Here is a 24,681-nt window from a genome sequence, read left to right as displayed (position 1 = left end):
CCATTACACTCCAGCCTGGGCAAAAGAGCAAGACTCTGGCGAAAAAAAAAAAAAAAAAAAAAAAAAAAAAAAAACAAAAACACCCACCTTGAGCCATGTACAGTTCAGAATTGTGGGAATACAGCAATGAAAACAGCAGTTCCTGCTTTCGTGGGTCTTACATGGTGAGGGGGACAGGCGATACACAAATGTATAAGTAATTACAGTCAGAGTTCTTATCATATGAGAAGGGTCATATCAGAAAGTAAATGGTGATGCTGAAAGAATGGGCCTCACCACCGAGCTTTAATGGGGGATGGTTAGTAATAAAGAAATAGAAGAGAATATGGGAGCTCTCCTTCTTCTTTAAACATTTTCCTCCTTTGGTTTCCATTTTGCCATCGATTGGCTATTTTGGCACTTCCTGAGGGCTTATTGGGGATGACAGATGGTGAACTGGCTAAACTACTCACTGCACTGCAGAGGTGCCAGTGTGATACAAGCCAAGTGAGAAACTAAGGCTCGAAAGGGCACAAATCTGACTGGTGGCACAGACAAGCCTCCTGAAATCCCCCTCCAGTACTCTTTTTGATTTTTCCTTTGCACCTAGATTTTACACACAATTGAGTGGTTTTTGTTAACCTCTCTCTCTCTCTCTTCCTCATCATCCCTCTCTTTCTCTGTCCCTCTCTCTGATACACACACACAGGCAAAGAACTAAAAAGAAAATAAAACTTAGTTTTTTGCTGGAAAGTTTGTTATATGGCAGCATCATCCCACCAGTTTGAGAATGTGTCAGATGATGACAATACATAAAGACACACGTCCATGTCCCGTACATTATATTAATCTTACTGTTCCCTTTACTGCATTTTAGCATTTGGTTGCTTTTCTCCCTTTGATGCCTTAAAAGCCAATTCTTAGCAGGCTAAATTACACATTCTACTCCACTGTTAAAATGGGTACTGTGGCCAAAATGTGCCCAGGATTCTAAGTCCAACATAATGGTAATGGATACAAAAGCAGGGCATTGAGCAGGATTGGGCATTTTATGCTAAATCCAACAAGATCTTGTTTCTGTGATTTTTCTTGACCTGAATCTTCAATTTATTACTGGGAGCAAAACCTCATTTTGAAAAAAACCCGTATCATATATGAATCCTTTTGAAATTTCTTTTCTGTTGCTGCATAAATGAATTTATTTTTGGAATTCCCTTGTTGCTTTAATTTTTTAACTTTTGTGTTTATTAAATTTTTATTTTTCACTCCTGAGTTGCCAGTTCCTGTTCTTTAAAATATTCAAGATATATAAAAAATAATCATGAGCAAAAGTAGATACATTAGGAAAATATTTTCAATGTATACAAGTTAGGTCTTAATATTATGTTACATATTATATTAATATTATGTAACATATTGTCTGTATATTACATATATTACATATTATGTTACATAATATTAAGACCTACCTTGAAAATACAGTAGTGAATACAGTGCTGATTTTTAAAGGTATAAAAATGTTTTCTTAGATTCTACTTTATGTCCAGGGGTCATCTTCAATGAAGCAGCCTATTTAATCTCAGACAGCCTCACTTACTACACATCTTACTGTAAATATTTTAAACACTTTCAAATATTTTCTTAGTGTGGCCCACATATTACATATTTTTTCTTGATTTAGTAGAGGAATTTATCCTGCTTTCGTACACATATAGTCCCTAATTTTAAGCATATTTATTCAAAATTTCCTTTGTCATTTGGTTTGGAACTCAGTTTTCGTACAGAGACGGCCATGGACTTGTTGGTTAGATCTCCGGGCTGGCCTACAATCATTTTATTTAGCTTGTGGCATTGTTTATAAGTAACACAGTGCTAAAGCATGGCCCAGGCCAAGTGCCACCCATGTCTGTGATGTTGCTATATCTTTGGGATTCAAGAAAGATATCATAAGCGTGCAGCTAACCCAAACCCCCAGATGGTCGTGCAACAGAAAATAGAAAATTCCTTCACCTCCTCCACCTACTGGAGCTGTGGAGGAGCCTTAACCCCTGGTGAGTTCCACGACTGGAATGTCATCCGGGGAAGGCCTGTGGAGTAGGAATGGGAAGTATGGTGTGGAATCACGAATGTTGGGTAAAGACTAGGAAGATAAAATCTGGGGCCTGCTTCTGGGTAGCCACCAGACCCATTCACGCCACCTTCTTCCTCATTTCTCTCGATGTCATGGTTTCATCTGCCAACTACTTTTTTTTTTTTTTTTCTTTGAGATGGGGGTCTCACTCTCCCACCCAGGCTGGAGTGCAATGGTGCGATCTTGGCTTACTGTAACCTCCGCCTCCTGGGTTCAAGTGGTTCTCCTGCCTCAGCCTCACGTGGGCCATGCCCGGCTAATTTTTTTGTATTTTTTGTAGAGACAGGGTTTCACTTTTTTTTCCTGGCTATCGTGCAGCCCTTCCAATCTAGGGTTTTGTTTTGATTTTAGCTTTTCTGGCACCTGCTGAGGAAACAGAGTCTCATCACTCCCCTCCTTCTGAATAAATACACAGTGCTCTTGAATATGTCTTTGTTTAAAACACTTCTAGAACACCAGCGGAAAGGAAAGTCTCCTTCTCATGCCTCTTCACCTTCCTCCTCATTTATATCCTAGAGGAGAAGAAAAGTGTTCACTCTTGGATAACATATGGGTTTTTAGATGGTCTGAGGACTAGATTCCCATCTCAGCCTGAGAGCCACAGAAATGATTCTCAGAATTCCCCCAGGGGAACTGGGATTGAAGGAGACTGTCTGGAGTCAGGGAGGGGATTATAATCAAAGCCTAACTGCAATACTCATAAGAACCGAGATGTTTCCACATGTGACATGGACTCATACAAAGAGCAGAATCTTATTCAAAGTTGAGCACTTCCGTTTATGAATTTTATCCAGATACTCTAAGTTGTCAATGTGAACCCTGGTCAGTAATCTTCAGCGAGGACAGTGTTATTGCTTTTCATGTAAAACCTGAATTATTAATAGTTTTAAGTGACAATTTTTCTTTAGTATATCTAAAAATATTTTGTTCAAATATAATCAAGTGGAAAATATTGGACAGAAATGAGTCATCCACAAAAAGTATCATTGAAACTAGGGGCATTAGAGCTTTGAATATAAACTTTCTACTGAACAGCAGAGGACAAAACAATAATTCTGGCAAAACTCCTCTGGAAGGTGCTATGAAATATTAGGGACATTCCAACCTCGGTGTGCTCTTCTCCAGAGTAAAGCTGATTGTCATATTTGAGAATTTTTCCCCCAGGACCTCAGCATATGCCTTTTATGTACAAATAAAACTACATTTTGAAAATAAGTCAAATATGGCATGACACTGCCTGCCCTCCAAACAATATTCCCCCAGAATAATGAATCAGACTATTTTTAAGTATCTTTACATATTCTACTAATTATCTCTGAGCTTTTTCTATAATTATTATTTTATTTTATTTTTTTCGAGAGGGAGTCTCGTCCTGTTGCCCAGGCTGGAGTGTGGTGGTGAAATCTTGGCTCACTGCAACCTCCACCTCCCAGGTTCAAGTGATTCTCCTGCCTCAACCTCCCAAGTAGCTGGGATTACAGGTGTGCACCACCACACCGAACAAATTTTTGCATTTTTAGTAGAGACGGGATTTCACCATGTTGGCCAGGCTGGTCTCGAACTCCTGACCTCAGTGATCTGCCCACCTAGGCCTCCCAAAGTGCTGGGATTACAAACATGAGCCACCGCACCAGGCCTATATTTAAAATTTTATAGTCATGAAGTAGGCCAAAGAAAGTTCTTGAAAGTGTACATTTATTAACATGTTAATTATAATTGCTTTAATTACTTTTTAAATCTGATACCATATATTCACCAAGAGACTAAAGACACTTGCTTTTGACTTCAGTAATCCATACTGTGATTAAGTACTGAATTATATTGGAGTCAAAAATGTACACATGTCCCTTTCCTCTGTGCAGTTTGCTTCAACTGAAAGATCTCACAAGTGTCGCCTCTCAGGCAAGATCAGGGCATTTCAGACAGTCGTGGCTGCCATGGAGAGGAGGTGTGGGGCAGTGGGGAAAAGGTGGAGAGAATATTAAATGGTGCAGAGACTGAAGGAGAAAGCAATGCCAATAGAGAGTGGCAAGAAGGAACCTGGACAGAATCAGAAGAAAACTGTAGATGAAGAAACACAGAGACTGGGAGGGTGAGCAACATGCGAGCCTCCTTAGCTTAGCCCTATTTTTAGGAAATGCCACCTAATTGCCTATTTTTAAATTAATAATAAATTTTGTTTAAAGAGGCAGTGAAATATTATTAATACCTTTAACTGCCTTCTGGGGGAAACAAGGCCTTGTAACCATGGCAAAAGATTTCTAAGAAACCTACCAAGTCTAGAAGGTTTCTTTAGGTGGATTTTTATCTGTCATATTTCTTTTCTCTGTGAGTGATTCTGCCCCCAGCCTGGAATATTTTCCCCTTTATCTATAATGGGGAGTAGGGAGAATGGGAGAATGGGGAGTGGTGTTTATTTCTCTTAGATATTTCTGAGTCCTTAACTACCCTAAAAGGGCACACAGACGACACATCTTGTCCAAAGGGTTCTTTTCCTGCCCTATTCCTGTTTCTCCCCTGTATGGTCTAGTGGTCTTCTGTTGATACGAGCATTGTGGCACTGTGTCCTCAATGATTTCAATTTATTCAGCCATCCATGCAACCACCAATTAATAAATTCCCAGCCCTGTCCTAGACACTGGTGCTATAAAGATGAATGAGACAGTCCCCCTGTCCTTAAAGAGCTTGGTTTGGCTGTGGACCCAGTTAGTGTACCAGCCCTGCTTGGAAGTACCCACTTGAGATTCCATGTTAGTGACATCAAGACGCATTGAGATTCCTTAGTAGTTTAGCAAGGCTGCACAGATATAAGGTATTTTTTATCTATGCCATCCAAACTCAACATTACGAAGACAGTCCTAATGGCTATTCACAGGAAGACTGAACCAAAACATCCATTATTTCTCTTTTCTAATTGCTTGATGATTTGCATACATAGAAATTCTTGACATTTTCACTGGAATGTTTTCCTATCAATTAAGCAGAGCAGGAAGAGTTCTTACCAAATTTAATATTGAGCTATCATTTAAAAAAATAACTCATCTGACATCCTTGAATCTTTGAAATGAGCACTTTTATGTAAGAAGTATAAACATTTCTGGAAGTCATCTAGAAGCCCACAGTTTCCAAAGTTATGCATACGTACAGTTCCTGGAGATCAACCTCGAGGGAGAAAACTCAGAATGTGTTAATACATGGTACCTCTGAAGCACTGAGGACATTCTACGTTGATTTGTTTTCTCTTGCACCCTTCTGCATGAGGATTGGTTAGTTCAGCTGTTAAGTTCATGGTGCTGATGAGTTCAAGTTCAGTGTTTCAGTCTCTGCAGAGACTATTTTAGTTTGAACCAAATGTGTTTCTCACCCTGTTCAGCTCTTTTTTGAGCGCACACCATGAGTGAGAGGTATGGATGGCTCAGCCTAAATCCATCATCACATGGAAGAGACAAGAAAACATGCATGTTTCATAACTGATGACTCAGTCAAGGGAGGGTTGATATTTTCTTTTTAGGTAGAGGGTGCCTTGTTGGTCACGTACTCTCTTTCTTTGGGCGAAAGCCAAATGTCTGAAAGTTGCAGGACTAACTCTCCTATACACCTGCTCTTCTGGTCTCACTCTTACCACTGCTGCCTGCCATGATGTTGCCTGTAGCCTTGGCTTATGCCAGTTCAGGAAGTGATCCAGACTTAGTGGATATAGTGGATATTGCCTTCAAGAAAGTAAAGCTGATGAGTACACAAACCAGCAGCTCTTAGCTGAATTTAGCCCAAAGATATATATGATCCACACAGGGTTGTTTTCTGTGATGTGAATTCATTGCTGAATTTCCAGCTTCTCTTGGAAAATCTAAAGGTCAAGTAATATGGAGTCCATGTTTCCGCAGGTAGCATTTGGCTGGGGCAGAGTAGCTGCTGCCACACCCTTGACCTGGCCTATTCACTTACGTACCTTTCCTGCCTGGCCCCAGGAGGCTTAGTATTAGACAGGACCTAATCTGGTCCACTTTTTAGTAAGCTTGGCTACCACTGCACTGTGAGTCAATGGCAGGCAATTCACTGAGGACACTGTAATTATTAAATGGCTGCTCATAACATATTTGATAGAAAAATAACCCATTTGATGTCTTTGAAGCCATTCATGCTTTGTCTTCAACAAATAAATATGAAACTAATCAGGTACTGGATTCACATTGGGGTAACTTGAGAATGTATATTGAGCAGAATCATCAGATTCTTAAATCCAACCACCTAGGGGAGACAGTTTAATTCACTTATTGTGATTTCCTTTCCTTATTGATAAGCAGACTGTATTGTAGCCAGCTGATATTTTTGCTTCGGAGATACTCTTGTTCTAACCAGAGGGACCACTAAAGATTTAGAAAAGTACTCATGATTTGAGATCAAGTATATCTTTGTCTTAAAAATAGAATCACAGATTTTGTGGGCATCAGCTATTCTGATTTTTGTCTGTTCTCCTTTTAGTGGAAGAAGGAATTGAAAATAATGCTTGCAGTTCAGAATTTTGATTTACCATACTAGATTAGCTAGAATCTTATTTAATAATTTAACTTCCTTCTCCTGTCATGGTGCTCTGTTATATAAAACACTACCTACTTGAGGCAATAGTCTCCCAGGGAGACAAATAGAAATATAGCTTGTTGAATATCTTTGATTTCTTTCCTATCATCATAGTTTGCCAAGATTTCTCAGCAGCTGAGGCAGTGGCACTGTGGTTGGGTAGGGTGTTCTGTCGCTGTAAGCAGGCATGTTTGCAACATCCATCTGGAGGAGCCCTGGGGCAGGATGTGGTTGACCTGTGGATGCCCTGAATGAGAGGCCCAGCAGCCTCACAGTCTCCCAGCAATTTCCACCCATCTAGCCCCTCCAGACAGTCTCACTGTCTCCCCTCTAAAGCTCCAAGCACATTTGCTGTAGGTTCCACCTCAGGGCCTGACCTTCCCCTGATCCCCAGGCTCACAGGGTTCTTCTAAGCACCCTCTGAAGCAGGCACCATGAGGCACAGATATGCTCTTTGGAACCTCTGCTTCCTCTAGCCCTATCTCAGACCGTCCCCATGCCCTGGAGGGGATGCCTTCACCAGTGAGCAAAGTGACATCTCTAAGCTCATGCTGGTTTGTGCAAGCACTTTGTACATTGTGCAAGCCAGTTAAAATGATGCATGTCAGCTTTTCCATGTCTGCAAAATATGATCACAATACTGACCTAGCTTGTAAGACTCTAGCTTGTAAATTCTCAGAGCCTCCTGAAAATCAAGGGGATATATCTTAAAATTCAAACAAAAATAAAGGTGCTTCAGAGAGGAGACTGGCAGGAGACCCAATGTGGTGGCTGTTTCTCTGACTTATGCATACCCTGGCAGACCCTATGAGTTTTCCACTTCCCTTTCAAGACAGCATGGGGTGCTGTGCCTTGGAGGTTGAGTACAGAACTTTGGGCACCAGCCTCAGCTTTGACCAAATGCAGGGCAGGAAAGAAGTGACGGACAGTGGGTCTGTTGAGCTCACTTTGGTGAACTGTATTTTAATTAGTATTTTTTAAAATGGACAAGTTCAAAATTAAGGTTGATCCACATCAGATGTGTAGCCCATGTGCCAGGGCCATATATAAGCCTGTTATTTTAAGAAGGTATGTTTCTTACCTATAATGAAAATATTCAGGCACCCCATGAAGGTTTTGATCCTCCTGGTCACAAAACTACAAAAAAGATGGAAAAAGTTTATATATATTATATAAAAGTATATATGTGTGTATATATATGTGTGTGTGTATATATAAAATTGGTATGGGAGAAAATCTCTGAAAAGAGGTAACAGGAAAGCACACAAAATGTATCTATTCATGTGATTTTAAATTATGTTTGTTTAGTGCTAAATCAACATGTAATCTGAATAAAGAAAAACCACGTTAAAAACTAGACAAAGGTTCCTCTTTCCCTCAAAGTAGCTTCTCCTCTCCCGCCTGCCAATCCCCACAAGCACACACACTTGGCTCTCCACTTTCCTCTTGTCCTGTGGGTGGTCTTCCAGCTGAATCTGTCCCACACTACCCTGGGGCCCTCGGGACTGTAAGGTCCTGTGCCTCCTCACAACAGAATTCTATCAGATGGGTGCTAGCGATATGACAGGCCCTCAGTTGATAACTGTTCTTGATCTGTATCCCTGTTCTATGTCTCCAGGGTGTATTTCACCCCAGAGTACAGATAATACAGACTGTATCAGCAAGCTGTATTTCTCAGGAAAAAAATTTAATAATCAAAGATATTTCCAAGAAAAAATCTGCCACCCAAAAATGGAACCTATAAGGAAAAACAGCCAAAGCTTTCCCACCTTCTAAGATTAAATCTGTTGAACTTCTTGAAGTTCACAGATGCCAGGAATGTGATTCATTTTTTTATACCACATGACAGCCAAAGACAAAGACTGGGGATGGCCAGAGTTTTCTGGCCTAGATGCCAGGCAGCAATCACAGCTGAGAGTTCAGTAGTCCCAGGGCTCGTTTTTATTGATGTCTTTATTCATATAATAGCTCATGGGTACACTGGGGCAGAGGGGAAGTGCAGTCTGGGCGAGACTAGTTGATGCTTTAGTTAGCTGCAAGACTGATTTACAGTCCAATTAAATTTCAGTGGTCATTTATGTCTCCTCATCAAATACGAGTTCAAAGCCTTGCCGTAAGTAATTTCCATAACCCACATTTCCCCATTCTAATATGCCATTGCTGTGCTTTTCATAGAATACTTCTTTTCCAGATGGTTAGGAATTTCATTCTTTATAGCATTTTAATTTCAGCGAATAAGCAAGAATCCAAATGCATTCTAAAATACATATTATTATACATCAATTTAAGAAATTGGCTGGGCACAGTGGCTCACACCTATAATCCAGCACTTTGGGAGTCTGAGGTGGGAGGATTTCTTGAGCCTAGGAGTTTGAGGCAAGCCAGGGCAATACAACAAGACCCCATCTCTACAAAAATAAAAATGAAAATTAAGCAGGCATGGTGGTGTGTGGTTGTAGTCCCAGCTACTCAGGAGGCTGAAGTGGGAGGATCGCTTGAGGCCAGGAATTCAAGGCTTCAGTGAGCTTTGATTATACCACTGCATTCCAAACTGGGCAACAGAGGGAGACCTTGTCTCAAAAAAAAAAAAAAAAAAGAAAAAAAAAAAAAAGAAAGAAAAGAAAAAAGAAAAAGAAAAGAAAACAGAAAAGAAATAAAGAAACTGCAATTTTTTTCCCGGAGTTATTTTAGAAAGATTTTTTCTAAAGTAAAAGAAAAAGAAAAATCACTTTATTTGATGTCCTAGAGTGCATTCTTATTTGGAAAACTTACAGATAGGCTTGAAACTAAGGGATGAAATCAAAAAATTTCTATTTGATAATCAAATATCTAAATCTAGAAATCTGAATATTACCTATTGGCAATGATAATATTCAAAGATAATAGTATTCAAATATTAGATACTGTGTTTACATATGAAATCATATCTTATTTTTTATTCATGTCTATTTTTCCCAGTTAATTTTAGATTCCTAGGAATATTTAAGAAACAAAGAATGATCTTATCTGAAGTTTTAAGTTTCCATTTACTCTAAATATTTAAGATAAATGAGTTCTTTCTCTATTTTTATGAATCCTATACACATCTGTCTGTTTCAATAAAATAAAGAATACTCATGTTTACTTCACAGGAGGAACTATTTGCATGTACTAAAATTGTTGCATATAAAATACAGGAGCACTCACTTAAAGGGAAAAAATACCCACGTGGAGAAAACATAACGGGATAATACACTATGCTTGGGAAAATAAGGCTTTTGCTGGGAATTGAATCCTAGTGTGTAGAAGTATTAGCTAACTCTCATTATAAACAAATTTTACCAGTTATTTCCTAAACAGACTCTTGTTTAATGAACAAATGCTTTGCTTATTAATTACACAAAATTTGGTCAAAGCATTAGAAAACATGAAACAGTTTCGTTAGAGTGTGTTAAAAACTTGACTTTTAACCTTGACATTTAATGGACTGGACCACATGGGCCAAATTCCCTCTCCTTTGCAAAGGTATGGAGCTGGAAATGAACTTAGAGATCAGACTCAAGGGACCACAGCTTGCATTTAATAGTTTACCTTTAGCTGTGCTTTAGCTGTGCTTTTGGATGTATTAAGAACTTTTTAACTGCTTTATTAGACTGTTATCCCTTTTACTCTTTGATATGTGACATTTAAATATGCCTTGAATTTGAAACTGGTTGTTGTTATGTGTTGGGAACAAAATTATTTTTGATAGGAATACATTTTTGAATTACAAATGCAAGTTAATAGATGAATAATATCTGATTTATTATATCTTGAAATATTTCTATTTAAGCCTTACAAGTGACTTTTCAGTACAAACAAGATTCTCTGATTAGACTTTCTGATCACCATAGCAAATATTAATTGGACAATAATGGGAATGTATAATAAAGAGCTGTAAAGCAAAAATTTTTTAAAGAAATTGTGGTCTAAACATGCATGCCTCTCTATTTGCTGCCACAGTTTTCCAGAAAGTACTGTGCATTTGAATCATCATTCTTTATAGTGGCCACATAGCAGAAGTGGTTAAGTGTAAAGTTTTTCAGCATGAAGGGCGGGTATTGTGCAAAATTATAATTGCATCAAAATAATGAGAGATTGAAGAAAACTCTGATTTTCAAATGTCTATTTTTGAAGAGTAAAACTTAAACTCATTATTTTTCCTCCCAGAAGGATGCCTAAATCATGCTTGTCTTTCTCTTTAACAGATAATTCTGAAATAATCAGCAGAAACGGAATGGAATGCCAAGAATCTGCATTGAGAATAACTAAACATTGTTACTGTACATACTATCCTGTTTCCTCCTCAATAGAATTGCCACAAACTGCATGCTAAATAAAGATGTAGTTCTTCTGGACAGACCACAACTCTAAGAAGCTAGTGCTGCTATCTCATATATGAGTATTAAATATGGTATGCTTAGTATATTCCAACCTAAGATAGTTAACTACCTGAGACCAGCTGTGATGTTTAAAGACATAAAGGATAAAGTTTACTTTTAAAGGGTTTCTAAACATAGTTTCTGTCCTAGGAATATTGTCTTATCTCCATAACTATAGCTGATGCAGAAAGTCCAGCCACTTTACTCATTTCGATTCAGAATATTTCAAATTTAGCAATAAACAATTAGCATTAGTTAAAAAAGAAACATATTCCAAGGGCAGGTTCGATTGTAGCTGTAATTACTGTCATGCCATTTACCCACTGGATCAAAGGGTATGTTTCACTTCTTGACAATATAAATGCTGCAGCAAAGACGAGAGGTGAAGTAAAACCAATACCTGTCCTGCAGGTCTAAAATTTGAATGGAAATTCAAGCACAAGTACTGGGGACACATCAAAGTGTGGTGTTTGGTTTGCCTGGAGATGCCGCATTGAATCATGTGATTCTAGATTAACATTAAATAGATTGAAAAAGAAACTTTGCACGGTATGAGCTTCATACCCCACCAAACAAAGTCTTGAAGGTATTATTTTACAAGTATATTTTTAAAGTTGTTTTATAAGAGAGACTTTGTAGAAGTGCCTAGATTTTGCCAGACTTCATCCAGCTTGACAAGAATGAGAGGCCCATGCCAACAGTCTAATCTAAGAGATTAGTCTTTCAAACTCACCATCCGGTTGCCTGTTACAGAATAACTCTTCTTAACTAAAAACCTAGTCAAACAAGGAAGCTGTAGGTGAGGAGATCTGTATAATATTCTAATTTAAGTAAGTTTGAGTTTAGTCACTGCAAATTTGACTGTGACTTTAATCTAAATTACTATGTAAACAAAAAGTAGATAGTTTCACTTTTTAAAAAAAATCCATTACTGTTTTGCATTTCAAAAGTTGGATTAAAGGGTTGTAACTGACTACAGCATGGAAAAAATAGTTCTTTTAATTCTTTCACCTTAAAGCATATTTTATGTCTCAAAAGTATAAAAAACTTTAATACAAGTACATACATATTATATATACACATACATATATATACTATATATGGATGAAACATATTTTAATGTTGTTTACTTTTTTAAATACTTGGTTGATCTTCAAGGTAATAGCGATACAATTAAATTTTGTTCAGAAAGTTTGTTTTAAAGTTTATTTTAAGCACTATCGTACCAAATATTTCATATTTCACATTTTATATGTTGCACATAGCCTATACAGTACCTACATAGTTTTTAAATTATTGTTTAAAAAACAAAACAGCTGTTATAAATGAATATTATGTGTAATTGTTTCAAACATCCATTTTCTTTGTGAACATATTAGTGATTGAAGTATTTTGACTTTTGAGATTGAATGTAAAATATTTTAAATTTGGGATCATCACCTGTTCTGAAAACTAGATGCACCAACCATATCATTATTTGTTTGAGGAAAAAAAAGAAATCTGCATTTTAATTCATGTTGGTCAAAGTCGAATTACTATCTATTTATCTTGTATCGTAGATCTGATAACCCTATCTAAAAGAAAGTCACATGCTAAGTGTAATCTTACATAGTGCTTGTATCGTTGCATTTGTTTTAATTTGTGGAAAAGTATTGTATCTAACTTGTATTACTTTGGTAGTTTCATCTTTATGTATTATTGATATTTGTAATTTTCTCAACTATAACAATGTAGTTACGCTACAACTTGCCTAAAACGTTCAAACTTGTTTTCTTTTTTCTGTTTTCTTTCTTTGTTAATTCATTTAAACTCAATGAAAACATAGTATACATTACTAAAAGGTAAATTATGGGAATCACTGAAATATTTTTGTAGATTAATCGTAACATTGTCTTTTTTTCTTTTGTTTCATGATTTTGATTTTTAAAATTATTAGCACACAACTATTTTCAGCCCTTTAATAATGGAGCATCAAAAACATCACCTGTATCCCGAAGCAAATATAGAAGACTGTATTTTTTACTATGATATCCATTTTCCAGAATTGTGATTACAATATGCAAAGAGTCATAAATATGCCATTTACAATAAGGAGGAGGCAAGGCAAATGCATAGATGTACAAATATATGTACAACAGATTTTGCTTTTTATTTATTTATAATGTAATTTTATAGAATAATTCTGGGATTTGAGAGGATCTAAAACTATTTTTCTGTATAAATATTATTTGCCAAAAGTTTGTTTATATTCAGAAGTCTGACTATGATGAATAAATCTTAAATGCTTTGTTTAATTAAAAAACAAAAATCACCAATATCCAAGACATGAAGATATCAATTCAACAAATACTGTAGTTAAGAGACTAACTCTCCACTTGTATGGGAACTACATTTCACTCTTGGTTTTCAGGATATAACAGCACTTCACCGAAATATTCTTTCAGCCATACCACTGGTAACATTTCTACTAAATCTTTCTGTAACACTTAAAGAATTCCTTCATTCATTACCTTACAGTGTAAACAGAAGTCTAATTTGTATCAATACTATGTTTTGGTTGTAATATTCAGTTCACTCACCCAATGTACAACCAATGAAATAAAAGAAGCATTTAAAAGGATTGTATAGTCTTCCTTCTTTTTGTGTTGAGACAGATTGATAATTCGCCAAACAAAATGGTTTTCACCTTCACACATATAGTATTTGTTAACTTCAAAGAAGACCAAACTCTGGTCTTCGAATGGGAGATTGGTAGTTTTTGCTTTTGGCTTTGGCTTGTTCACAGCAAGAAAAACAATTAAAAATGGTAATTTGAGAAGTTTGTTTAGTATTCTTTAAAATTAGAAGTAAAAATAAATCCCACCACTCAGCCGTCTTCTTCACATCTCAGACTGATAATGAAAAGATATGGGATCAATGGCATCAGTAACTACATGGGCAACAAAATGTCAGTTTCATGAATAGATTTTAAAAAGGGCCCATTCAAAGGATATGAACAGACATTTCTCAAAAGAAGACATTCATACAGCCAACAGACACATGAAAAAATGCTCATCATCACTGGCCATCAGAGAAATGCAAATCAAAACCACAATGAGATACCATCTCACACCAGTTAGAATGGCGATCATTAAAAAGTCAGGAAACAACAGGTGTTGGAGAGGATGTGGAGAAATAGGAACACTTTTACACTGTTGGTGGGATTGTAAACTAGTTCAACCATTATGGAAAACAGTATGGCGATTCCTCAAGGATCTAGAACTAGATGTACCATATGACCCAGCCATCCCATTACTGGGTATATACCCAAGGGATTATAAATTATGCTGCTATAAAGACACATGCACACGTATGTTTATTGCAGCACTATTCACAATAGCAAAGACTTGGAATCAACCCAAATGTCCATCAGTGACAGACTGGATTAAGAAAATGTGGCACATATACACCATGGAATACTATGCAGCCATCAAAAAGGATGAGTTTGTGTCCTTTGTAGGGACATGGATGCAGCTGGAAACCATCATTCTTAGCAAACTATCACAAGAACAGAAAACCAAACACCTCATGTTCTCACTCATAGGTGGGAACTGAACAATGAGATCACTTGGACTCAGGAAGGGGAACATCACACACCACACCGGGGCCTATCATGGGGAGGGGGGAGGGATTGCATTGGGAGTTATACCTGATGTAAATGACGAGTTGATGGGTGCAGCACACCAACATGGCACAAGTATACATATGTAACAAACCTGCACGTTATGCACATGTACCCTACAACTTAAAGTATAATAATAATAAATAAAAAATAAAAAATAAAAAAATAAAAATAAAAAGGGCCCATTAAGCTGTAATACAGGCTTCTGTAAGAGCTTGATGGCATAACCTGACTCAGACCTGAGGCTGCAGAAAGAGACAGAATGGTGAGTTCTGTTCTATGCAGAGGTCCTGGCCAGGTGGCTCAAGAATAGAACAGGAATTCAACAAAGAGGGTGATGAGGGTCCCTGCTATTCTGTCAGTAACCAGCCTCCTCCTAAGAGGTGTGTGGGCAGAAGGAGTGGCAGAAACTCCTTCTTCGGCCTTTTGAGACCCACCATTTTTGTCAAGGAAGGTGCTATTGGCCTTTTGGGTGGGAACATTCCTTGTCATACTGAGATTGGCAGAAATTGCCTCCTCTGTGGGCCAAGGCAGAAACATGAGTTTTTCTCCATGGCAGATTTAAAGCTTTAGGCCTCCTGAGTGGTTATGATATAGCATAGAAAACACATACATTCAGCAGATACAAATAAAGCTGCTTGTATTTTTTAACTATCCCATCAGGATTTCCAAGGGTAAAAATACTTTTAACACCTCTGTGGATATTTGAAAATATGGCTGTATATTTGGATGAGTGATTTTTGTACTGTAATGCAAAAGAAAATCTATCTCATCAATCACTCCCTACAAAAATCATTCTGTTAATAGTAAGTTCAAGATGTCAACTTCAGAGAGCAAGTTATTATTTTAAGTGAAAAATCTAAAACTGTACACCTGGTTTCATGAAGTATAAGTTCTATCAGTAGATTGCCTATTCATGGTACTACATCAAAATCAAAAACAAAACTTAAACCTCTCAGGATAAAAAAAAAAAAACTCTCTCTTCAGCATAGAAAATATTTGGGTATAAAATACCAATTATCTCATAATTATCTGACAAAAGAAAAGTGTCATTTCAGTTTTGGGCTCTCCAAATTTAAAACGATGTTTCAAATGAGAAATGCATTCTTTATTATTAAAGTTCTATTGCAATGCCACAGATTTTAGGGGCAGCTAGGAAAATCAAAATAAAGTTCAATGTTCTGATATTTATAAAAAGATGGTACTGGTTCCCTGCAGAATGATTTCTGCAGGGGCAACCCCCACCCCTTCTCCCCACCTCCAAAATATCCTAGGGTGTCTCTGACATATTGGGCAATTGTTGCTGGACTAATTTATCTCCATAGAAATGACTGAGTCACTGTGGATAAGCATGATTCACACAGAATGAAACATAGTAATGATTCCCTCTGTGCTCTTAGTTGGGAAGATAGATGGCAAGGATGGGAAAGGGTAGAATTGAGAATGTTCACCAGGGAGCTACTTACGTGCCAAGTTCTATGCTAAATATTCTATCTATGTTTCTAACAAGCCCACCCTGTGTTGGAGAGAATTACTAACAACCGATAAGTGAATTCTGACTGCTACAGAGATTCCTCTTCAAGGTACATAGAGATTCTGCTGTGAGAAGCATCTTACTTCTAGATCAACACTTCTAGTGTCTGCCCTTAGGGTGACTAGCTGCCCAGCTCAGCTGAAAACCTCTGCCCAGTACCTGTCAAAGGTTTGACCAACTGGCTTGTGACTTCAGTTTCCTCCACTGTCAGCTACTTTGAAAAATGTCCACCCATTTGAGGTGTCCCTGTGGCACCCACCATGTAAACTGTATAAATGCTACTAGGCCTAAATTATAATTAAACCATTTCAGATAGCCCATCAAATCTGGTGAAAACCCATATAGTTGTTTACATGAAATAAGGCATAAACAGAGAGTCACTGGTTTTGTTCACACATATTTTACATAATCCTTAGGGTTACAAAGAATCTATTATACCCATAATGTAGATGAAAAAAATCAAGACTCATAAAAATTAACTCTCAAGATCACACAGAGCAAGCCCTGGCTTGTCCCAACTCTACAGCCAAGTTAAAATGAGCTTGATTTGTGGCAGCTTTCAGGTCAAAATTTCATTTAAAAATTCAGAGTGAAGCATTTATCCAGGTTTAAGGTGAAGTTATAAGAATCTTTTACTTGGTTACTTAAGATAAAGATATTCTTCCCTATCCCAAGAATATGATTTATGAAATATCTTGAAACTATGGGCTACAAAGTACTCTGCTAGATTTAGGACATGGCCCAGTTCTTTATTAGGACCAGAGGCAATAGAAGAAATGTTATATTGTACCATTACTCTAGTGTTACCCAGAGTCTTTTGTTTGTTTGCTTGTTTGTTTATCAAGCTTCTATATGGTTCTCCTGAAATAAAATATATAATGACGGTCATTGAATTTTTCCTAATAATAATGTGGCATTAAGTCATGATGCAGCTAGCATGTGAAAAGATATAACGTGAAAAGATATAACTTGAAAGTCTGGGGAAAATAGCCAGAGAGAATAAATTTCTGCATAAAGGCCACATATGAATGTGAACCCCTAAAATCCAATTGCCTCTAGAGAGGCTGAGAAATTAAATGTTACTATTGTTGAGCCCTTTCTCTCATAACTTTTCTGTGGGTTTTTCCAATACTTTGTTTATATAAATGAAGGCAGAGATTTATATTTGCCCTTGTGTGTAAACTAAAATGATCTAAATCAGAACAGTCTAACTTTTCTTTTGCTAGAGAACATTTCCTTCCAACAAAAGGTCATCCTACAAAAGTCCACAAACCAAATCGCAGCAAAGTGCTCCTGTTGCAGGGAGGTCTCTTTCCTGAGATCCCTGAATAAGCTCTGCAGTCTAGAGATGGAAACCCATGCATTTAAATGTAAAATGTGTGGCTTTACAGAGGGAGAGAAATGTATTCAAAGCAGCGTGACAGCTTAGAAAAGCTGCCTCTTAAGTTCTAAATATGTCTGAGCAAATTGATCAGATATATACAGAAGTAACAAACATACTACAGAATAAATATATTTTCAACACTCTCACACACATATTTTTATATAGAGAGCAGTCTAAACGCATTAGCATTCATAAACACAAAGTCGAATGTTTTTCAGAGCTACAGAATGGAAAGATCAGTGTCTGCATTCCACAGTAGTTTAAGAGCTGGTTAAGTACTAAGTTGCTGGTCACGCCGCCCAAGTTTAACTCTCAACTGTACTTTTTAACACCTCGTAAGCATCAAGGTGTTTTCACCAATAAGCTGAGTCTCACAATCGAATGTACCTTGCTGGGACATAATGAGGTTTAAGTGAGATAATATATGCTAATCAGATAGAGCGGGACCTGACACTTAGCAAGATTTCAGTGAATATCAATTATTATTCTTAAAATAATATTAAAATGAGCTCTTGTGTTTCCCTGTAAGTATTTATATCCTTTTTCTGTCCAAACATCTCTTGGCAACTAAGAGGCGCCTCTTCTATTTCCCCAATGACAATTAATGCCAAAAACTGATGGGCAAATTATAGAAAATTCCTAATAACAAATAATGAGCCAGATTATTTTTGTGGAAACCTATAATTACTTCAATTCAACAACTGTTCACTGAGCACCGTCTAAGCCCTGCTGAGTCATTAAAGGGATGTGAACATGGCCAAAGGCCAATGCTCTGCCCTCAAGAAGCTTATCATGCGGCACAACAGAAACTGTTAAAAATAGAGAAAGGAGGAAGAGGATTGTATCGGTTTCCTAGGGCTCCCACAACAGACCACAAAAAGGGTGACTTAATAGAAATTTTAGGCTGGGTGCAGTGGCTCACACCAGTAATCCCAGCCTTTTGGGGGACCAAGGTGGGCGGATCACCTGAGGTCAGGAGTTCGAGACCAGCTTGGTGAAACCCTGTCTCTACTAAAAATACAAAAATTAGCTGGGCATGGTGGTATGCACCTGTAATCCCAACTACTCTGGAGGCTGAGGAAGGAGAATCACTTGAACCCAGGAGGTGGAGGTTGCAGTGAGCTGAGACTGAGCCACTGCACTCCAGCCTAGCAACAACAACAACAACAACAAAAACAATATAAATGTATTCTCTTACAACTCTGGAGGCTGGAAGTTGGAAATCAATGTGTCAGCAGGGCCATGTTCCTCCTGAGATTCCAGTAGAATCCTTTCTTGACTCTTCTAGTTTCTGCTGGTGGCTGTCAGTCCTTGGCATTTTAAAACGGTTTGCAGCTGCATGGCTCCACTCTGTCTCTGTCATTACATGGCCTTCCCCTTGTCTGTCTTTACCTTCACATCATCTTATGAACACACTGGTCATATTAGATTAGAGTCCACCCTAATGTCTTCATCTTAGCTCAATTACATCTGCAAATACCCTATTTCCAAAAAAAGCCACATTCCCAGGTATGGGGTTAGGACTTAAACGTGTGTTTTTGGAAGGACACAATTTAACCCATAGCAATAATAAGGGGGGTTGAATAAAGATTGCTTTCTATAGATTGCAAAGTAGTAATAAAATACTTTGATCACGGTTTCTGTTGCTTTTTAGTTAGGAGACATGACCCACAGGGAATATCATGACCAAAGCCATAATCCCTCAGGGAGAGCCTTGTGTTCGTTTGCTTGTTTCTGTTTTGTCTGCAGAACAAAGCATTTGGAATGCAAGATCTTCTAACTTCCATTCTGGATACAACAATCTGTGATTTATGAACACCTAGCACATTTCTGACTGAACTCAACATTTATTGTACTTGGTAATTTTGATTTGCAAATATATTTCATTGTTTGTAAGTTTGCATTGACCAGACTAATTTTACTTAGCCTGTGTTGCAGGGGTAGGCCCTTTCTTTCTTTCAACAGACATTAGAAACTTCAGAAACCCTTCATAAGACGTTGTAGTCAAGCTTGTCCCAAAAGGCCAAGTGGGCTGTCTGTAGCAAGGAAAAATATACCTAGCATTTTTTGTACCCTTATATTGTGATAACCTCTTAACATGAAGTGTCTCATTTAATCTTTACAATAATTTGAATGGTTGATTCTATTATGAGCGTCCCTATTTATAGATAAGAAAACTGAGGACTGAAAGTTTAGATGACTTAACAAGTCAACAAGTTTGTAGTGAAGTGAAGATTCAAACACAGCCAGTCTGCCTCTAGATCCCTAGTGTTTTGCTACTTTATTACTCCAAATGTGGCCCTTGAGCCAGCCACAGGACTATCTGAAGACTTGCTAGAAATGCAGAATCCAAGGCTGCACCCCAGACCTACTCCCAAGGGACACACATGCACCTTAAAATCTGAGAAGTGGTGCTGTGGTACTCAGGACTAATCTCCCTTCAGATACTCTGTTGACTGTGCAAAGCAATGAACGAAGACCAGTGACAACACTGGACCATTTTGGTGTTCCTTGTTAGTAACAATTCAAAAGAATTGTCATTGGATACAAAGACATCATATGTCTCTGATTTTACTCTTGCTCTTTCTTGATCTGCTCTCTATATGGCAGCCAGCACATTCATAAAATAGAAATCAGATCACGGCATCATTTCCATCAGAGATGGATCCAGGCTTTGTGAGGCTGGAAGCTTATAAAATTGGGGAAGGGAGTTCTTAAAGACAAAGAACCCCAAAATAAATATAAAGTTAAATACAAAAGTAAATATATAGAAAAGCAATATGCCATTTTTATAAATTATCCATTGGGCACACTACTATGACATGTTTTATTTAAATTTCTCACTGCACCGCCTTTGATTACATCCTCATATAACACTTTTTTGTAATATCATTTCCTACACAGATAACAGAAAGGTAATTCAGTCTTGTAGTGTGGTCAGATGAAATTTGCTTTTTAATATAGATTTTTTGTATTGATAATTTAACATGCAACTTCACACATACACATACACACACATATCCTCACTGCTTATCATGCAAACACAAGAATTCTAAGTTCTATTTTACACAATTCTTATTTGAAAAGGAAAAAATTGGCATTTATAATTGTGCTTTGTTATCCTAAAAGGTAAGTATAAAAAGAGAATAAATCCTCTGCTTAGAATTGTATGCATCTGATGACTAGAATGTTCCATGGACTAGCATTCACCACATATACCTTAAACCTTTTCCTTTCCACTACCTGCTTACTCCTAGGGCTGGGTGCTGTAAGACACACTCACATTGCAATGAAAACCAATTGTCATACACCTTCATGTCATAATACTGGGTAAGCAGCACCTATACTGAGATGGCTAACAACATTAGCCAAACACAGAAATGTCTATGAGCCATATAACTGTATTTCACCATGCGCAAGCTAGATGTATACCAGTCAACTTCCTTGGAGCCAAATATGAAAAATAACCATGGCCACTCCAATGTCACTCCACAAAAGGGAGTGTGATGGAAGGGATGTCAGAATGGAAAAAGAGAGTGATCCGAAACAATTGCCAATTTTATAAAACCATGACCTTGAACACATACAAAGCTACGAAAGCCACAGTTCCTCCCAGGTTTGTTTTGTTTGTTTGTTTTGAGACACGGTCTTGCTCTGTTGCCCAGGCTGGAGTGCAGTTGCACGATCTCAGTTGACTGCAACCTATGCCTCCAGGGTTCAAGCGATTCTCCTGCTTCAGTCTCATGAGTAGCTGGGATTACAGGAGTGCACCACCACACCTGGCTAATTTTTGTATTTGTAGTAGAGATGGGGTTTTACCATGTTGGTCAGGCTGGTCTCAATCTCCTAACCTCATGATCTGCCCACCTCAGCCTCCCAAAGTGCTGGGATTATAGGCATGAGCCACCTCCCACTTTCTTAAAAGGACTCACACAAGTGGTAGGTCCTGAAGCTTAAGCTTCATTAGTTTCATGGCAGATCTGCCTCTGTCCTCTATTTTAAACAAACAAGTAACAATGACAATAAACTTTCACTCTTCTCTGACTTACCACTACTCCTAGGATAAAATTCAACCCTTTTGCCCTGACTGACACCTTCTCCAACCTCATCCATTACCATGTTCCCCTGAGCAAACTACCGTCTAACCCCTCTGAACTCTTGCATTTCTCAAAGGACATGGAGTTCTTTCTGCCTCCTGAATTCCTTTCCTTCTGCCTGAAATGCTTGTCTTCTTTCTTGGGTCATAGCAAAATCATTTTCTTCTGAAGATGATATCACCTCGTCCCAGACCTCAGGTGGCATATTTCATCTCTGCACTATGTTTATTGCTGCCATAGCAGCTATCACATTGTGTAACCATCTTGCTCATCTCTGTTTCAGTTGCATTATCTGCCTCTCATCAGAATTTAATCTCTGTGATGGCAGGTCCCTTGTCTTGTTCCCCACCTTTATTAGTCAGTTCTCATGCTGCTGATAAAGATGTACCCAAGACTGGGTAATTTATAAAGAAGAAGAGGTTTAATGGACTCACAGTTCCACTTGGCTGGGGAGGCCTCACAATCATGATGGAAGGTGAAAGGTACATCTTACATGGTGGCAGGCAAGAGAGAATGAGAGCCAAGCAAAAGGGGAAACTCGTTATAAAATCGTCAGATCTCGTGAGACTTACTCACTATCATGAGAACAGTACAGGGGAAACTGCCTCCATGATTCAATTATCTCCCACTGGGTCCCTCTCAGACCACGTGAGAATTATGAGCGCTACAATTCAAGATGAGATTTGGGTGGGGACAGAGTCAAGCTACATCACCACCATATCCCCTTTGCTCACAACGGTGTCAGAACACAACAGACTTCAATTCATATTTGTCGAGTGAATGATTAGTAAATCTGGGATGTCAGAAGAGATAGGCACAAATAAAATCTAAAACTATGAAATTAAAACAGTGATTCAACACATTTGCTACACACTCTACATTCTTGGCCAAGGAGCTAAGTAGAGATCCACTTAATAACAAGTATTTTTGAGCCTCTAATGCGTATATTACAAAATGCCAGAAAACATGAAAAACAAAGGGCTTATTTCCTTATTAGATTGTAAACAATCTGGAACCATCACAGTCTTGCTATAGTTTAGAGAAAGAAAAAAACATACAGATGGAAACAAAATACACGATATATATTGAGATATCTCATGATGAGTTCCAAATTATTAAATAGTGAATGTCATGGGCAATTGGTGACAGCTGGAGACGTGATGGAAGTCTCCCTGGAGAAGTCTCTTGAACTGGACCTGGAGGAGTAGTAAATACAGAATTTGCAAAGTGAGAAGCCTGAGAAGCAACAGGAATAAAAATGCACAGGTGGGTGATTAGAATGGATGGGGGTTCTATGCTCAAAGAAGAGAGCGGCACACAAAAAACAGGGGGAACATTGGCTTTTGCAAGACAGCCAGAACTAAAAAAGTGAATAGCAGAGTGGAGCTGCAGTGTGCTGTCAGATCCTCCTGCAGAATGAAGTGCTTACTCTGCAGGGTCCAGGAGTGCTGCAGCAGTCGGTTCTTCTGGAATTGCATTAACTAAAGAGAAATGCCTGATCCAAAGCCTCACTCCCTCTCCTCGCATGCCCCTTGTCCAGTTGGTTGAAGGAAGAGGATGAAGGCCTACAGCCTTGCCCCAAATCAGAGCAACTCTGAAGAGTCATCCTCGGGTGTCCATGGGGCCGGCTGAGGCCTTTTTGAGACTGCAACAGAGCCCAGCTTCTCCTTCTGCCTCACTATGCTTCCTGCCCTCCCTTCCACATGGGTTGGTCCCAGGGGTCTTCCCTAAAAACTTCATGCCCACTGGTCCCCACCTTAGAGATTACTTCCCAGGGAATCCAAACTACTATCAATAGGTAGATCCATCATTTGTCAATTCCGTTATTGAAGCACTTGATGTTCTTTCAACTGATGCAAGAAATACATTTTAAATCCATAATTCGATTCTTTTTTGACAAAGAAAAAATTTTTCGGTAAATGTATCTTGCCTAAGATAGTACTAAATTAATCACAAAGAAGAAAAAGGAGAATGATAAGAAAGAATTCCAAGCTGAAATATTTTTATTATGATTTCAAAAAGTAGCAAATTTTCACATATTTTTAAGGAGAAATATAGCCTTTTTTTAAAAAACAAAAAAAAAGAGGAGGGAATAGTGAAAGTCATGACTTTCATGTTTCTTTTGGTCCAATTCTTTTTAGTCTTTTACATTCCTGAGCCCTATGCCAATACTTCTTTCAAAAGAAACCAGAAAAAATAACCAAATTAATTCTATGTAAGCCAGGTATCATTATATAAGATGAAAGTTTGTATTTGTTCAATACAATCCTGGAACTAAATTCAATTGTAGAACACAAGGGATATAAAACTCTAGAATATGGTCTGCTTAACCCATCAAAGCCATTTCAAAGCTAACTGAAGTGATTTGTCTATGTTGTTACATATTGTTTGCAAGCTTAAGTGGGGCACACTTGGGAATTAATACAGTTGATGGCTACTATTGATAAAAAGGCTCCCTTAAGAAAGCAAGGAGTAATTAAAGAAACACATACACATAATCAATGTTCAGATAATCCCAGCTCCTTCAAAAGTCATCAATATGTTTTGAATGCAAACGACATATGAGGTGGTTTTACTCTGGTAAAAATCCTTACAGAGAGCAATTAACCTATTTAGGGCATGAACTGATAGCTAGCTGTGGACACACGGACTATAACTTTTACATGTTCTACTCACAGGAGCCACTGCAGGAGACAGGAAACTGGGTTAATACAACAACTCTTTGTTGATCATTGGTGTGTGCTACCACTCACTAACCACAGTTCATTCTGCAACCCTAAAAGGCAATAGCTATAGTGTTTACAACCATAGAATTGGAAGCAAAACTAGCTCAAATCCTGGCTGCCCAATTTCTGCCCATGTGACCACAGGCAAGTGAGCGAACTTCCAGTCCTGTCTTCCTTCTCTGCAAAAAGGG

At 38.0% G+C, this 24,681-nt stretch overlaps 2 protein-coding genes across 56 annotated transcripts in view; one reads left to right on the top strand and one right to left on the bottom strand.

Moving 5' to 3' along the window:
* The window catches only part of LOC105477578 (muscleblind like splicing regulator 2), a 171,372-nt gene extending 157,664 nt beyond the window's left edge, over positions 1–13,708 (top strand). For all 11 annotated transcript variants that reach the window (XM_011734170.2, XM_011734137.3, XM_011734143.2 and 8 more), the window contains one exon: positions 10,915–13,708. In XM_011734170.2, the coding sequence (XP_011732472.1) occupies positions 10,915–11,042 (128 nt within the window). In that variant the 3' untranslated portion in view covers positions 11,043–13,708. The remainder of the gene's footprint in view (positions 1–10,914) is intronic.
* The window catches only part of LOC112425914 (uncharacterized), a 221,931-nt gene that overhangs the window by 168,998 nt on the left and 28,252 nt on the right, over positions 1–24,681 (bottom strand). For 28 of the 45 annotated variants that reach the window (XR_011614649.1, XR_011614646.1, XM_071081125.1 and 25 more), the window contains one exon: positions 7,770–7,825. The exons of the other annotated variants lie outside the window; for them this stretch is intronic. Coding sequence is in view for 8 of the 28 variants with exons in the window: in XM_071081109.1 (XP_070937210.1) it covers positions 7,770–7,825 (56 nt within the window). In the remaining 20 variants the exon portion in view is untranslated. The remainder of the gene's footprint in view (positions 1–7,769; positions 7,826–24,681) is intronic. 45 annotated transcript variants of the gene reach the window in all.

This window comes from Macaca nemestrina, chromosome 16 (genome assembly GCF_043159975.1).
Source record: "Macaca nemestrina isolate mMacNem1 chromosome 16, mMacNem.hap1, whole genome shotgun sequence".
Classification (NCBI taxonomy): Eukaryota; Metazoa; Chordata; class Mammalia; order Primates; family Cercopithecidae; genus Macaca; species Macaca nemestrina.
This window is presented reverse-complemented; position numbering and strand designations above follow the sequence as displayed.